General features: G+C 40.3%; 1 protein-coding gene across 1 annotated transcript in view; it reads right to left on the bottom strand.

Annotated features, from left to right (window-relative positions):
• Positions 1-383: 383 nt before the first annotated feature.
• Positions 384-16,005, bottom strand: part of veph1 (ventricular zone expressed PH domain-containing 1) — a 146,859-nt gene continuing 131,237 nt past the window's right edge. Inside the window, exons 13-14 of the mRNA XM_026287911.1 lie at positions 7,434-7,570; positions 384-929 (exon numbers count right to left, since the gene is read on the bottom strand). Of these exons, the coding sequence (XP_026143696.1) occupies positions 693-929; positions 7,434-7,570 (374 nt within the window). The 3' untranslated portion in view covers positions 384-692. The remainder of the gene's footprint in view (positions 930-7,433; positions 7,571-16,005) is intronic.

The raw sequence follows: 16,005 nt of genomic DNA, 5'->3' as shown, positions 1-16,005 counted from the left end.
GTATAACAGTAATATATTTATATTTAAATTATTTTAAACATACTACTATTACTAATAATTGTATAATTTTTTATTAAGATTAGTATTATCAACATTAGAGTACTAAAAGAGTGTTAAAACGTACTGTATTTACTATATGCGTTAACATGTGAACTGTGACAGCTCTAATTGTATGCGATAGCTGATTCTAAATAAGCCTTCTACAATTCTCTGGAAGACAAAGAAAAAATCACGATTTCTGTTATCAAAACGTTTACATATGACCCACAGGCGCAACTCAGTGTTACTCAGCCTCATTGTACCTCACTCATTTTCTTTGGTCATGTCCCAAATGACGCACTATGACTTGGTATTGACTTGGGGTCTTGTGCACTTTACTAAGATGTCCATAAAACTGTAGAATGTCCCATTGATCATTTCATGATTCATAAGGGTTCTCCTGAGGGATCCTTCTTGGTCACAATGTGCCCTTGATGCCCTTTGCCAAGCTCACCATAACAAAGGACAAATTGACAGTCTTAGTGGCTTGCCATTGCAAAAATTTATGTGGAGGATGACTGCAAAGGTTGAAGGTGGCATTTGAGACAGTACATTTGTCCCTGATGTTAATAAACTATCATAATGTAAAATTATGGCAATAAGATGCACCCATCTGACTTGATAAACCCACAGGATCCTCAGCAGAACAAGTATCACAGGTATGTGGTGGCCTCGCGGTTTTCTCGTTCTTTGGCCTGGGCCACAGCTACATTGATACACTGCAGCCACTCTTCTGCATGCTTTTCGTCTTGAGCTTTCAGCACGTAGGTTTTGCTGTCTGTGAAGATCTCGAAGGCTCTGGGCAGTCCACGGTCACGCCTCTTCTTTGCAACCACCTTAACACTTTGCACTTTGCTAAGTTCAATTGTGCTGTTGTCCAGTTCATCCTTCTGTGAGTAACAAGAGGGAAAAAGCACCTTCAATCAAAGCTAATGCTTTACACGCTAACAATTAGGAAGCTTTGCATGGACCTCAGCCATGTGCATTGACCCAATAGTCAGACCCTACACCTCGTCAGTCCAAATAAAGTTTAATAAAAATTTTCTTACATGGCTCTGGGGGGTGAACAAAAGTCTCCTCTAGTGAATTGATGCGTTTTTTTGTAAGAGAAATATCCATATTTAAAATGTAATAATCACTTTAATGTAGCTTGCGCCAATAGTTGTACATGGAAGCAGCTCCAGCAGAATGACATATAAAATCAGCATTATGCATGCACCGGAGTCTCGTGAAAACCAACGTTTGTTAACAGGAGCAAAGGAAGCAAAGTTTCCTTACTTTAGCAAAGGAAAACCAGTCTCCTCTTGGCTTATATGGAAATACTCTGACATTCTTCTTTACAAATTCTTGTTTTGTATTTCTAATTAGTGACCGTTGATTGTTTTGATCTCTCCGCTGCGTTTTCACATGCGTCACTTCTTAGCGGCGCATGTGCAAAGCTGAACTCATACGCCATCCACCAGGAACTACTCTTTACAACAGTGAGCGCAAGCTAAATTAAAGTGATTATTATGTTTTGAATATTAATATTTTTCTTACAAATACTAATCGATTCGCCACAGGAGGCCTTTGTTCACCCCCTGGAGCTGTGTGAGACACTTTTTTTTATGGATGGGCGCTTTTTATTTAACTTCTTTTGGACTGATTCAATGCAACACCCGCTGAGTGGCATTAAACAGCTTGAAAGATCAAAGTTAATTTTTTATATAACTCTGACTCGATTCGCTTGAAAGAAGAAAGTCATATACACCTAGGATACCATGAGTTGAGTAAAACACAGCCTAATTTTCATTTTTGGGTGAACTAACCCTTAAACAAACTACCTTATAATCAGGTACTTTACATGTTCACATCAAAATAAGTGTACTTCTGTAAAGCACAAAATACATTTTACATGTTAAAACATCATGATTTAAAGGTACTTTAAAGTAAAACTTGTAATTTTCACAAGGGTTACAGTGCATTTGCATAATAGACAATCTTGTGTTGACTAGTCAACTAGTCAACCACTAATTCCTGATGGGAAAACACAATGGATGGGGTTTAGGTTATGGGGTTTTTGGTTGGAGGATCAAAGCGTGCATGTCCTCTCTTGATGCTTCCAGTTCTCTAATTCTATTGTTCTGCCTGTCTCTCAACTTGTTTTTAAGAGGCACTGCACGAAGTTTGCCAAAAATGAGGCTTGTTGTTTGTGTCCACTGATGAGAATAAGCACCATTAAAATGAAAGAAAGACTACAGAATTGCAAGCAAATTAAAGACATAATAAAAATAAGATACCGTGCAGGCATGACACAAGATAGAGCTTGTGTCATTCCTGATAAAATGAAGTCTCTGTCAAGACTTTGCAAAATAAAATGACTGTAGCAATGCATTGCTTTTTCAAATTAAGATTTTAAATGAATCAAGATCTTATGTGCTTAAGAATCTGAACAAATTAATTTATTTTTACTAAAAAGCTTTTGCTGGCTTTCTGTCAGAATACTGCACAACTGATTGATCTTAAGCACTATTCGGACGGGACTAGTTTTCTAAACTACGTTTGAGTTTCGATTCTTACCACCTGACGTCTGTGATTTTCATGTACCAATTCGGACGGGACTAGTATCTCCGTGTTTATTACAGAGGTGGGAGGGTCTGATTTGTGCATCTGGGTGTCGCAGAGATCACGCGCTCTGTATGCGTGCATTGCATTCATTCAGAATGATTGCCTTAGTATTATTATACAATAAATACTAAATGGCTAGTATAGCAAAACCATGTTAATGTGTGGTTCCTTTAGTTTAACTTGTTTTCCTTTTTTTTTTTTTTATTAAATGTAATTAAAACATTATGTAACTGAGTACATAATTGAACGTGAGTAATCGTACCTGATGCTGATATTACAATAGCCGGTATTAACAGTTTACGCGATCTTGCTCTTGATTTTATTATTTGTATTATTTTTTTATTATTATTTATTTGCCGCTAAGCAAATATATCAAACATCCGCGTGGTAAGAGCATCTACGGTAATTCACGTTGGCCAAAACACACAAGGAAACGCGTTGTGAAATAAAATGTCACCGGCAATCACAGACATTCGCATTCGGACAGGATTAGTTTTCTCAGAGGATCACTGAGTTTGCTGAAAAACGGTAGGTAATTTGCACTGGAATTATCACAGAGGTTGTGTGAGAAAAACACAGACATGGCAGATTCGGACGGGATTAAAATCACCAAGTACGTCTGTTAAATGCAGATTTCTCTAATGACCCCCTGTAAAACTAGTCCCGTCCGAATAGGATCTTAGTTTTTTACTCATTATTTGTATGTCATGGTTTTGATTATGAATTCTCTTTTGCACATCCCTAAATGGCTCCAAGTTATATAGACGCATAATAAACTGGGTCTTTGCTCTGTTTAAATACAACATAGGGATTTTTACAAACCATTTTAGTTTTATTTAGTTCAAGTAAATCCCGTCAAGGGAACGTTTTGGTGAATCTCAAGATTAAGTGATGGGTTTTTATAAAGATCATCTTCCGTAAAGCAGGCCACTATACTATTAAAATTACTAGTGAGCCATTAGCTCCTAGAATAAAACATCTAACAACTAAAATACTTTTTTAGTCACCAGATTACAGAATTGCTCAAGAGAGGAAATTTGACCTAACTAGAATGATACACTAATACATTTTTTGAGGACTTGATTTGATTGAAAACAAATGAATTAAACGATTAGTCATACAAAAACTGTCATTTTCTCTGCATTCCCTCACTGTCACTGTCGTGACTTATTTTTGTTCACAGAACACAAAATACGATTTATGGTCACCCTGCTTTATTCAGTATATTGAAAGCAGACCAGTGATCAGTGGTAGCAATACAATAGCTCAAAGCGAGCGAAGAAGGTGTTCAGCTCGTTCAGCAGAGAGATGTTGTTGTCACAGGTTCCTAGTGTCTCTGCTGTCGCTGAATTGATGAGCTATCCTCCTGGAGTGCTGTCTCTTAGCCTCTCTGATGCCACGGGACAGGTTGGCCCTAGCTGTTCTCAGGCCCAACTCATCTCCAGCTCTGAAGGCAGTGTTCCGTGTCTTCAGGAGTCTGTAGACCTCCCCTGTCATCCATGGCTTCTAGTTGGCCCGGACAGTGATGGTTTTTGTGACCGTTACATCATCAATACACTTGTTGATGTAGGCAGTGACAGTCTCTGAGTACTCCTGGAGGTCAGTGGTGTTATTGCATGTGGCAGCCTGCATAAACATGTCCCAGTCAGTTGTGTCGAAGCAGTCAGAGCCTTCCGGCAACACTTGAATCTGTTTTATAACTGGTTTGGTGACTTTAATGAGTGGTCTGTATGCAGGCTTTAGCATGACAGTGATGTGGTCTGAGGCTCCGAGGTGGGGGAGGGGGAGGGCTTTGTAAGCTCCTCTCTGTGTGGTGTAAACAAAGTCCAAAATGTTATTACCTCGTGTTGGAAAGTTAATGTGTTGGTGTATTTTTGGAAACACACTCTTTAGGTCAGCATGATTGAAATCCCCAGCTATGATGAGAAAAGCATTGGGGTGTGCTGTCTGCTGCTCACTGATGTGCTGGTACAGTTCATTTAGTGTGTCGTTCCGGTTGCTGATGATGTTGAATGGGGGAATGTACACCAAAACGAGCAGTATAGCAGTATATTCCCTCAGCAGATAGAACGGCCTGTACTTAATAATCATAAACTCCACCAGGGGTGAGCAGTGTTTGCAGATCACAACAGTATCGCGACACCACGCATCATTGATGTAAACACAAAGCCCGCTGCCGCAGGTTTTTCCTCCCACGATGAGAGCTCTGTCCGCTCGATAGCACATCAGCTGGTCGAGCTGAATAGTGCAGTCTGGAACACTGTTGCTGAGCCATGTTTCCATGAACACAAAAACACAACAGTCTCTTACAGTCCTCTGAGTTGAGCGTAGTAATCGAATGTAGTCCAGTTTATTGTCCAATGAGTGTACATTAGCCAGTACGATGGTGGGGATAGATGGCTTGTGTGGGTTAGCCGTTAGCCTACCCCGGATACCTCCGCGCTTACCCCTCTTCTGCTTCCTCTCACACCGCTTGTGGCGCCTCCACTGTGCGCGAGATAAAAGTAGTGGGGGTCGGTGATGGTGAAGGCCTCCGTAGCAGAACGAGATCCCGCAGCTGTTGTGCGTGTGCGGAGTTTAACTGTAAAAATGAGGTTCTGCCGACATCAAGCTGAAACTCGCGACTGTATTTGTGCTTACAGACAGGTAGACGCGACGACGATGTACATAAACACTGCGATTCACAAGACAAAAAATACGAAAACACCGTTCTGTCGGGACAGAGAGAAGCCGTTGCGTGTGCGCCGCCATCTTGGTCCCTGATGGCAAGGTGGTACTTTTTCAAAGTTCCAGAACTTTCGGGAGCAGGACCTGGGTGCAACCACCATTTATTCTGATCATTTTCTAAATATTACTGTTATTGTGTCATGAAATGTAATTTTAAAAGTGTTTTAGGCGAGAATGTAGTTGTTTAAAACTCAAATCTGTGGTTTATTTATAAAGACAGCGCCTATTTAAAAATTAGTTTCGCCGATCTCGGATAAGGTGAGCTCCACGCTATCAGCAGGAGCTCAGTGCTTATGTATCCACCGAGAGCAGCCTCTACTCGGCTAGACTTTCTGATATGTGCTGCTGGCTCTGATGTCTCTTTAGTGGTTAAACAAAATATCATTCATTTTGGGTAAATCTAACAGGTAATCTTTGGTCTGTATTCAATTTATCTATATGTTAAAATGAAAAGAAAGGCAATTGATATAATATTTCGTTTCACTGTCTGTATATATACACATTTCCCTGAATTAAGTACATTTCTGCAGCTATTATTATGTTTTAATGAAAAACGAAAGGAGGCAGTGAATATTTGATATTCTATTTCATTTTATTGTAAATATACAGTGAGGACAATAGCATTACCGTATATGCGTCATCGCGGACATCACACTCCCAAGTCGAATGCGAAAAGTCCGAACTACTGAGGATGCAAGTCTGAAATTTGCATACTTTGTATTGAGAAACGCGTGCAGACCTACGTAACCAGACTATTTGCCTAATCTTCCCGGTACTTTACACCGCGGTGGAAACGCAAAAAGCAACAGGTCTGGGGGTAAAGTACAGGACAGACCAAAAGTTTGGACACACCTTCTCATTCAAAGAGTTTTCTTTATTTTCATGACTATGAAAATTGTAGAGTCAAGGCATCAAGGGCTATTAGACCAAGAAGGAGAGTGATGGGGTGCTGCGCCAGATGACCTGGCCTCCACAGTCACCGGACCTGAACCCAATCGAGATGGTTTTAGGGCTGAGCTGGACCGCAGACAGAAGGCAAAAGGGCCAACAAGTGCTAAGCATCTCTCGGTGAACTCCTTCAAGATTGTTGGAAGACCATTTCAGGTGACTACCTCTTAAAGCTCATCAAGAGAATGCCAAGAGTGTGCAAAGCAGTAATCAAAGCAAAAAGTGGCTACTTTGAAGAACCTAGAATATGACATATTTTCAGTTGTTTCACATTTTTTTGTTATGTATATAATTCCATACATAATTCATAGTTAATTCATAGTTTTGATGCCTTCAGTGTGAATCTACAATTTTCATAGTCATGAAAATAAAGAAAACTCTTTGAATGAGAAGGTGTGTCCAAACTTTTGGTCTGTACTTTAGTTCCTGGGGAAAAAAGTTCAGCGTACAATTGTTCCAGGTAATTTCGATGGAAATGCGGAACTAGTTGTCATTGTTTTTTTCAAATGTTATACTTCGCAGAGAAAACGCCATTTGGCAGATATGTCAAACTTAGCATGACACGTCTAAGAGTGGCATGAAAATAAAGACTGAGCAAACAGCTTAAATTTTGGTTTGGTTCTTACACTGGGCTGTCATTTGAATTCAGAAGATCTGGAACATACCACACAAGTTGTATATAATATGTTTGGTATAAAGTTTTGAAAAATTAAGATTTTTAAAATGTTTTTAAAGCATACAGTAAAAACAGTAATGAATTGTTTTCTTGTTTTCTTGTTTCCTTTGCTGTGTAATACTTTTGTGAAATGTTAAAAACATTTTTTTTCAGAGTTCTTAGATTAATAGAAATTTCAGCATTTCAGCATTATACAAAACATTATACATTTCTGTACTGCCACTTTTGATCACTGCTAAATAGTATTATTTATTTTATAAATAAATCTATATGTACATAAATTAATTTATTAAACTTAAATCTTAGGTAGTGAATGCACATTCCCACAAAAATATTGCACTGCAAATAAAGGTTATGTAAATTATTTTTTAAAGCATCTTGGCATTAAGGAATGCATAAATAATACATTCTGTGGTCTTGTGAATGAGACACTTACCGATTTTCCTCTTCGAAAGAGAAGCTGGTTGCCAGCGAGGGTGAAATAACGAGTTTTCCACCTTTTGATGAACTTCCAGCGCACTTGTTTCTCTTTCAGCTTCCCCTCAATGAGTGGCTGGCCATCCTGGTTAACAACTGAGCAGAAAGAGTAAAAATTAAATGGTAAGACAATGTTATCATTAACATGATGAAGAATCACAGAAGTTGTAATTGTGTTTTCATGTTTTGATGAAATGAGGATGAGAGTAAATGATCAATTGAAATTTATATGACAAGCCCTATAACATTAGCCCCTTTTTACAGAGTAATGCCAGCAAATTACATAGAATAACTTTTCTGGTAAATACACAAAATCAGCTGTTCACAAAAAATGAATAAATAATGTTTTTTTTTTTTTTTTTTGGCTTTTTACAGTTAAGAGACCATTCACACATTAGCACCAAAACACCAGAACTCTGTGATGTCAGTTACCAGAAATTATGCTGTTTTACAAGAGAAGTGATTAAGTTAACTTTCCAATTTGATAATTTGTTAATTTTGCATGATAGGTATAAGAAGATGATCGCATAGAACATGTGTCTGTGTGTAAAAACACAAGACGCCACACAATAGTACACAACTGCAGAACCACAGTGCTGATGAAAGGAAAAGATGGGAAAGCACAACACAATGATCAGACTTCAAAATAACACACATTTACATAGAAAAACTATATATATATATATTAGGGATGCACCGAATGTTCGGCAACCAAAATTATTCGGCCGAAAATAGCCAAAAAAACCACTTTCGGTGTAAGTAAAAAGGCCGAATAAATTTTGTCGAACAATGACGTTTTTAATGACGGAATCAAATAACCCGCGTAGAGTGAGAGGCAAACATGTCAAACATTTATGCAGCAAACATGTCAGCAGTGTGGAAGCACTTTAAAGTGTCAGAGTAAGAGGCAAAATCGGCTGTTTGCAGACATTGTTCTGGATTTGGGAAAGCCGCTAGGTGATGGAGACGGTCAGGTGATTCACAGCGCAGGAGATGAAAACAGCGCAGAGATTAAAAGGGCTCGTACTACAGATGAGCCGTGAACAGTCTCGCTGTCTGACATGTTCGATGAGATCCTCCAAGAGAATAACCCATTTGCAAGACAGAGGACAAGCTCGACCGCTGAACAGTTAGATGGGTATCTCTCAGAAGTCCCCATCCCCAGGAGCAATAACCCTCTCGAATTTTGGAGGACCAATCAAGGCCGCTTTCCCGATCTGGCGCAGATAACACGCAGGTAGGCTACTTGTATAGAATTAATTTAAGATTTTATTTATATTTTGGATTATGGTAACACTTTATAAGTAGTTTCTATTTTTAACATTAACTAACAATGAAAAACCCTTATTAAAAGCATTTATTAATCTTAATGTTAACATTTACTAATACAGTATTAAAATTAAGTATCACATTTGTAATTTTTGAATTAAAAAGTATCAAAAGTGGTAGGCCTATTTGTTAAAATTGTTAATGCACTTATACTAACATGAACTAAATATTTTTTATTATCTTACATTAACATAATCTTACATTAATAAATACCATAACAAATGTATTGCTCATTGTTAGTTAATGCAATAATGTTAACAAACATTGTAAAGTGTTACTACCTATATTTTATATTATGTATTTTGTGAAAATTTAACTATTTTCAGTGTAGACTTTCATGTGAGAAAGCAGAGAAGCTACTTTTCATAAAGAAGAACCTGCCACTTTTCCTGAAGAAGTAGGCTAAGTAGGCTTCTGTCTAGGACAGTTATTCATTTGTTGTGGGTTCATCCACATTTTTTGCACTATTCAATGCACATTTGTTGTTGTAGACATACAGAGTTACATTCTTTCAGCAGTCAGTTATTGGCCTAACATAGGCTATTCAAGAAGGGGGGCTTTTTTTTTTTTTTACTAATTTATTTATTTTAAGTTATATTGTGCTTTGTTTGTATAATATTTGCTGGAATGTTCAAAAATGTTCAGTGTTAAATAAATATTTTGAAATTGTATTTTTGTTATTTGATTTATTTATCTGAAAAGCAACACAAAATAGTAAAAAGCAAATTTTTACTATTTAATTATTGTAATGGTGAAAAAATTGGCAAAATAAATGGAAAAAATGCGAAACACTGCGTTCGGCCTTCGGCCAAGCATTTCATTATTATTCGGCTTCGGCCAAGAATTTCATTTCGGTGCATCCCTAATATATATATATATATATATATATATATATATATATATATATATATAATGACTGACCCAAAGCAGACTTCTTCTGTCAGCGTGTTCATGTGTAGTCATTACATTTTTTTCGTTTTTCATACATAGCATGTTACCTGTTATTTACTGGTAATGTTACAACTTCTAATACCGGAAAATAACCAAAACTGATTAATCAGTATTTCTGAAAAGGTCCTGTTCACACAGTACCTCTAAAGCATAATTTACCAGTAAAGACAGCATGTGTAAAACTGACTATATTCTGCCCAAGGAAAATAGAAACTCAACACCAAACAATACTCTTCACTAACACTGCTATCCTCTTTCTGGACTGCATGCTATTTACACACACAGAGAATTAAGGGTGAAGTTTTCTCATTAGACAAAGTAAAGTGTTGCCCAGTGTTTACTATCATATTGAAATATCTGGTGTGCTTCAGGCACTGTGAATATTTTGTCTCCTGCCTGTGTTTGCTGGGTCTGTCTGAACTACACAAAGCATTTCACAGATCTCTCATGGGTCTATTTCAGTTAAACAGGAAGCTGTGTTATAGCCTTTCCAAGATGGTACAAAGCAGCCCATTGTCTGAGTTTTCCTTTTTTTTCAGCAAGGAAAACATGAGAATCTGCAGCGCTTTGATAGCCCGCTTAAGATTAAGCAAGACTGCCCTCTGATAATCACCTAACTATGATCCCAACTAGCAGAAGTTAAGTCCATGGTGTATTTGAGAACACTAGTGTGTTGATTGGACCTGCCTCAGTTTTCCGGAAAACAAAAAAGGGGCCATTGTTTTTTAGTTAAATTAGTGTAACCCTGGGTAAACTTGGATTAATTAAGCCTTTAGATCAGTGGTTCACAACCCACTGATCAACCCACGAATTAAAATGCAGTCCACCATGCTGAACACAATTAAAAAAGAAAAAAAAGAAGAAAAAACTTTCAGTTTTACAATTAATTTTATTTTTTACATTAATTATAAAATGTACTAAAGAAATATAAGCTATATGCTAATGTTTTTATGTTAAATTATTTAGTTTTTTATATATTATTTTCAGACATGAGCAGACCTACTCACATAATGTTTATGCATTTAACGAACACATACAAGCGCGCACTTTGGCAGAATTCCATTCAAATATTCATCAACAGCCATTAGTTTGGTAAAATTGAGCATCAGAATGGCCAAATTTGTTTTTAAGGGAGAAATGCAAGCGAATGAACACATACAAACAAGAATAGTCAGAGTATCAGTAGTGATGGAGAAGTGCTGGATTTTCGGTTTGCCCCGCAAGAAGTTCAGGCAAATGAAAACACCCATACTATGCAGCAATCATCCTTAATTGAAGAAATGTGGCAAAACATCTCTGAAGGCAACCTCATATTATTAAATTAGAAAGTGCTTTCCATATTTGGATTAATATAGGCTACATTTGTGAACGCACATTTTCTGCAATAAAGTCATGCTCCCGTGCATGAGACTGCTTAGAGACTGCATCTTCGCAACTTCATTGAGCTGTTACTCCTACAGCATCAGGTGTTTTATTTATGGAGAGTAGAATTATTTATTTCTTTGAATGTAATCAATTAGATATCATAATATTTAGGCTATAATATTATAAATTAGGTTGGTTTGTATTGGTGACGAAATATGTAAATGATATGCATGCGGCCTGCGAGACTTGCACTTGGACCATAGTGCGGCCCTGGGGGAAAAAAGTTGAGAACCACTGCTTTAGATTATACATTATTTCTAGTGTGATTAATCCCTGTGTATTTTGATTGTAAATGTTCACGTTTAAGTTTTTTTTACTGTTTATTTTTAAGAGTGGTCACCTATATTTATAACCTTCAGTATGCAAATATGGGTAAGCAAAATCATTCATTTTGATTGGTTAGTAAATGTAATCCTCCCAACAACTGGTTGGTGTATTCTGATTGGTGGATTAAGATCATTTTTGAGGGAAGAACCATTGAATGACAGGAGGAGAAGAGAGTGAGAAGACTCGAGTTTTGTTTGATCAGTGATTGTTACGGTGTCTTAAACTTGCTATTTTGTTATGAAGTAGGTATAGGTTCAGCAAGAATACATCTGTCAGTGTTTAGACCGCGTTTCTGGTGTAGTTCGCTGTCTTAAATATTAGTATTTCAAGCAAGTTTTATAGTCTAAGTGTCTCACACAGCATTGTTTACATTTGTATGGCAAGCCGGTCGTTACAAGTGTCTGTGTACGGTTCGTCGAGAGAGATGGTGAGCATGTTGAGGACATTGCTTGATTACGGACTATTAAGACAGCTGATTGGCATTTATTACAAATTTCTCCGGCATCGATGAAGTGTTGCAACCCCAGATAGCACTCTGATTCCCAGAGAGATTTAGAGTTCCTCTGGCAACGCTGGATACAAATTGAGGGAGAGTTCATGATCGCAGTCTTGAGCGAAGTGATTTTCACGCTCAACCCTTTGCTATTCACTTGCAATGAGGCACTCTGCATTGTTTTATTTTGCAGTTTTGTATTTGAATCAGCCACAATGCATCCTAGCAACAATCCAGGCCTGCAACGGTTGGGGTTGATGAATGCATGTGTGTGTGGGGGCCCACATATATGATGTTTATTTTTATTTGATATATTGTAATGCCAGTTACGGTTATTGTTATTGTCCCAGTGGTTCTTACAGCAAGCTGTATATAGTCGGAGGGCTAATTTAAGAAGTCCTCTGCAGATACTGAGATAAATTGGAAATAATTCACTCATATTAATTACATTTTAAGTGAGCAGTTTCCTTTATTGAAGTTTTTTGACTGATACATTGAATATGTCACAGTTGTTGGGTTCACTTACTCACCCGTGCATGTTATGTGTGCGTTAGTGGGTGTGTCTCTGTGCGGCTGCTGTGACCTGATCAGTTTCAGCTGCAGCTCGTTATCAGGCTTTATTTAAGGAGAGCTAACCCTGTCTTGTTTGTGAGTTGTGAGTTCTTCTCACTTCAGCCACAAACATTCACAAACATAGCAATCAAGAGTGGCGTTCGTGCTGAAACTGCTGTCTGTGAAGGCCGCGCTGTGGGGAAAGGCAGTGTGGGAGAACCAACATCCGTTCTGCTCCAAGTTCCCCTGCCTGTCCCAGGAAATGAAGCCATGGCAGGGCACAAGGCGCCTAGGAGACTGGCTGATATCAGGCAAGGAGACAGAACTGTTTCAGACTATTCTATCGTGTTCCGGACTCTGGCAGTGGAGTGTAACTGGAACAAGGAGGTGCAGTGAGACATGTACCTGCATTGGCTGGCTGATCGCATTCAAAAGAAAATATTTGTGTTGGAGTTACCAGGAATGTTGGACGGCCTCATGGATTTAGCCTTACTTGTGGATTCATGCCTGAAACAACGAGACCAGTGTAATCAGAGTCTGCTGTGTTTGAGTTTTCCTGGTTGTTCTGTTATGGAACCTGGGTTTGCGATCAGCCATTCCTTCGACAACGAGCCCATGCAGGTGGGGAGAGCTCGCTTTTTCTGGGAGGAGTTAGCGCCGCAGAAGACGAGGGCTTTGTCTGTACTGTGGGGCCGTGGGACATCTCTTAGCTGAATGCCCAGTAAAAGACCAAACCTGACAGCAAGTCTGAGGCTGCTGTCAGTTGGAACCTCATGTAAGAAACCCTCATCCAGAACTCTCCTCCTGTTAAGACTGCAATGGGCAACCAGGGACCACGAGTGCAGAGCGTTACTCGACTCAGGATTGGAAGATAATTTTTTGGACTTTGCACTCGCTAGACACCTTCTCATTCTGATGGTTCCTCTTAGTCAATGGGTTTTTGTCAAGGTCTCAATAGACAAGTCATTGCCTGGTGTTTCTCACATCACACAGAGTGAATCAACTTTTTTCTCACTGACTCTCCACTGGCGCCTGTCGTGTTGGGCCACCCGTGGCTTACTTGACATAACCCTGCTGTGGATTGGAATCAGAGTTCCAAACTGGCTCTAAGTAAGTCTGCTTATTCCTGTCTCTTGTGTTTCGTTGCAGGATGAGGTGGTGAACCTGTCAAACGTGCCCAGGGAGAACCACGACCAGAAGAAGGTATTCAGTAAGTCCAGGGCTGCCTCTCTTCGTCCACACCTAGTGACATAGACCTAGTGCCATAGTTCTAGTGCCAGGTACTTCTCTGCCTGAGGGCATGTTACACTCTCTTTCTGTTCCTGAGAGGGAGGCCATGGAGAAATCTATTTCTTATTCTCTGGGAGCTGGGCTCACTCGTCCCTCTTCTTCTCCAGCAGGGGCAGGGTTCTTTTTTGTTGCTAAGACCTTGTTCCCTGTGACCTTGCATTTAAGCCCTGATTACCAGGGCTTAAATAACATCACGGTAAAAAATACTTATATACTGTCCTTTATAAGGATAGATTTAAATGTAGCCTCGTATATATAATAACCATCCATGAGTGTTGCTCATCCAACCCTTTCAGAAAGCAGTTCTCTGATCTCATTGATTCTTTTAACTTAACACAGGTTGTTTGTGATGTCACACACAGATATGGACATACTCTTGATCTGGTTTTATCCCTGGGCTTATCAATTATTAATGTGGTCACAGAGGATAATTATATATCTGACCATAGACCTGTCTTTTCCTATAAATTAGTTGACAGCAAATCATTTTTCTTGTTAAAATCTCTATCATCTAGGCTTCGGACCCCCTTGGACACAGAGGAGTTGACTGATGTCTGGATATTATTAATGATGTTGCTCCAATCAGACAAAAAATCCGGACCCCGATCGACCTTTAGTGGTGTAAGTGGACGCCTCAACCACCGGAGTGGGAGCGGTCCTTTCCCAGTAGCAGGGGAATCCCAGCCCCCTCCATCCATGTGCCTTCTTCTACCGGAAACTCAACCCGGCGGAGGTAAACTATGACATCAGGAATCGGAAATTGCTAGCCATTAAACTTGCCCTGGAGGAATGGAGACATTGGCTAGAGGGAGCCAAACACCCATTTCAAGTTCTCACTGACCACAAGAACCTTGAATACCTTAGAGCAGCCAAGAGAATCAACCCCAGACAGGCCCGCTGGGCGTTATTCTTCACCCGCTTCCAGTTTACCATCTCTTACCGCCCAGGGGTAAAAAATATGAAGGCCGATGCTCTGTCCAGATGTCATCGTCACTCCAATCACATGGTCAGCTGAGACTCTTCCTCCAACCGAACCTCCTAATAACACCCCGCCGGGTTGCCCACCGGGACACCTTTACCTCCCCAGGACACTGCGCACTCCACTCATCCACTCCACGCATACGTCACTTGGCACTGGTCACCCGGGGGTCAATGAAACCCTCTCGCTGCTAAGGGAACACTTCTGGTGGCCCAACGTGGCCTCGGATGTCAGAAGGTACGTGAGTGGATGTACCAGCTGCACCATGTCCAAGAGTCCTCGCCACCTACCATCTGGCAAACTCCTTCCTCTGTCCGTTCCTAATCGCCCGTGGTTACACCTAGGGGTGGATTTTTATAACGGACCATCCACCCTCTGACAATAACACCTGTATATTGGTTATAGTGGATAGATTTTCTAAATCCTCTAAAGGGCCTACCTACAGCCATGGAAATGGCTGAATTGATGTTCAACCATGTCTTCAGGTACTTCGGCATCCCAGAAGTTATTGTGTCGGATCGAGGCCCCCAGTTCATCTCCCGGGTGTGGAGAGCATTCCATACCCTCCTAGGTGTGGCCACCAGCCTATCCTCCAGCTATCACCCCCAGTCAAACGGGCAGATGGAGAGGAACGTTCAGGAGATCGGATGCTTCCTCCGTACCTTCTGCCACGGCCACCAGAACTCCTGGAACCAATTCCTGGTTTGGGCTGAGTATGCACAAAACTCCCTCCGTCAACCCAACAGCGGACTCACCCCCTTCCAGTGCATACTCGGCTACCAACCACCTCTGTTCCCTGGTCAGGACAGCCCTCGGATGTCCCCGCCATCGACTACTGGTTCCGGGAGAGCGAGAGGGTCTGGGACGCGGCTCATCACCAACTACAGCGGGCACTTCGCAGACGCAGGACGACAGCCGACCTTCGCCGGTCCGAGGCTCCCCACTACCAACCCGGTCAGAAGGTCTGGCTGTCCACCCGGGATATCCGCCTGCATCTACCCTGCCGCAAGCTCAGTCCCAGATTCATTGGCCCGTTCACCATCACCCAGCAGATAAATCCGGTCACGCATAAACTCATAAACAGCTCCTTCCTGAGTACCGGATTCACCCCACATTCCATGTGTCACTCCTTAAACCTCACCATCCTTCTGTTTCTCCCTCCACAGAACCTGGTGAAACGGAAGC

This window comes from Carassius auratus, chromosome 18 (assembly GCF_003368295.1).
Source record: "Carassius auratus strain Wakin chromosome 18, ASM336829v1, whole genome shotgun sequence".
NCBI lineage: Eukaryota > Metazoa > Chordata > Actinopteri > Cypriniformes > Cyprinidae > Carassius > Carassius auratus.
The sequence above is the reverse complement of the archived record's forward strand: the minus strand, read 5'-3'. Positions and strand labels throughout refer to the sequence as shown.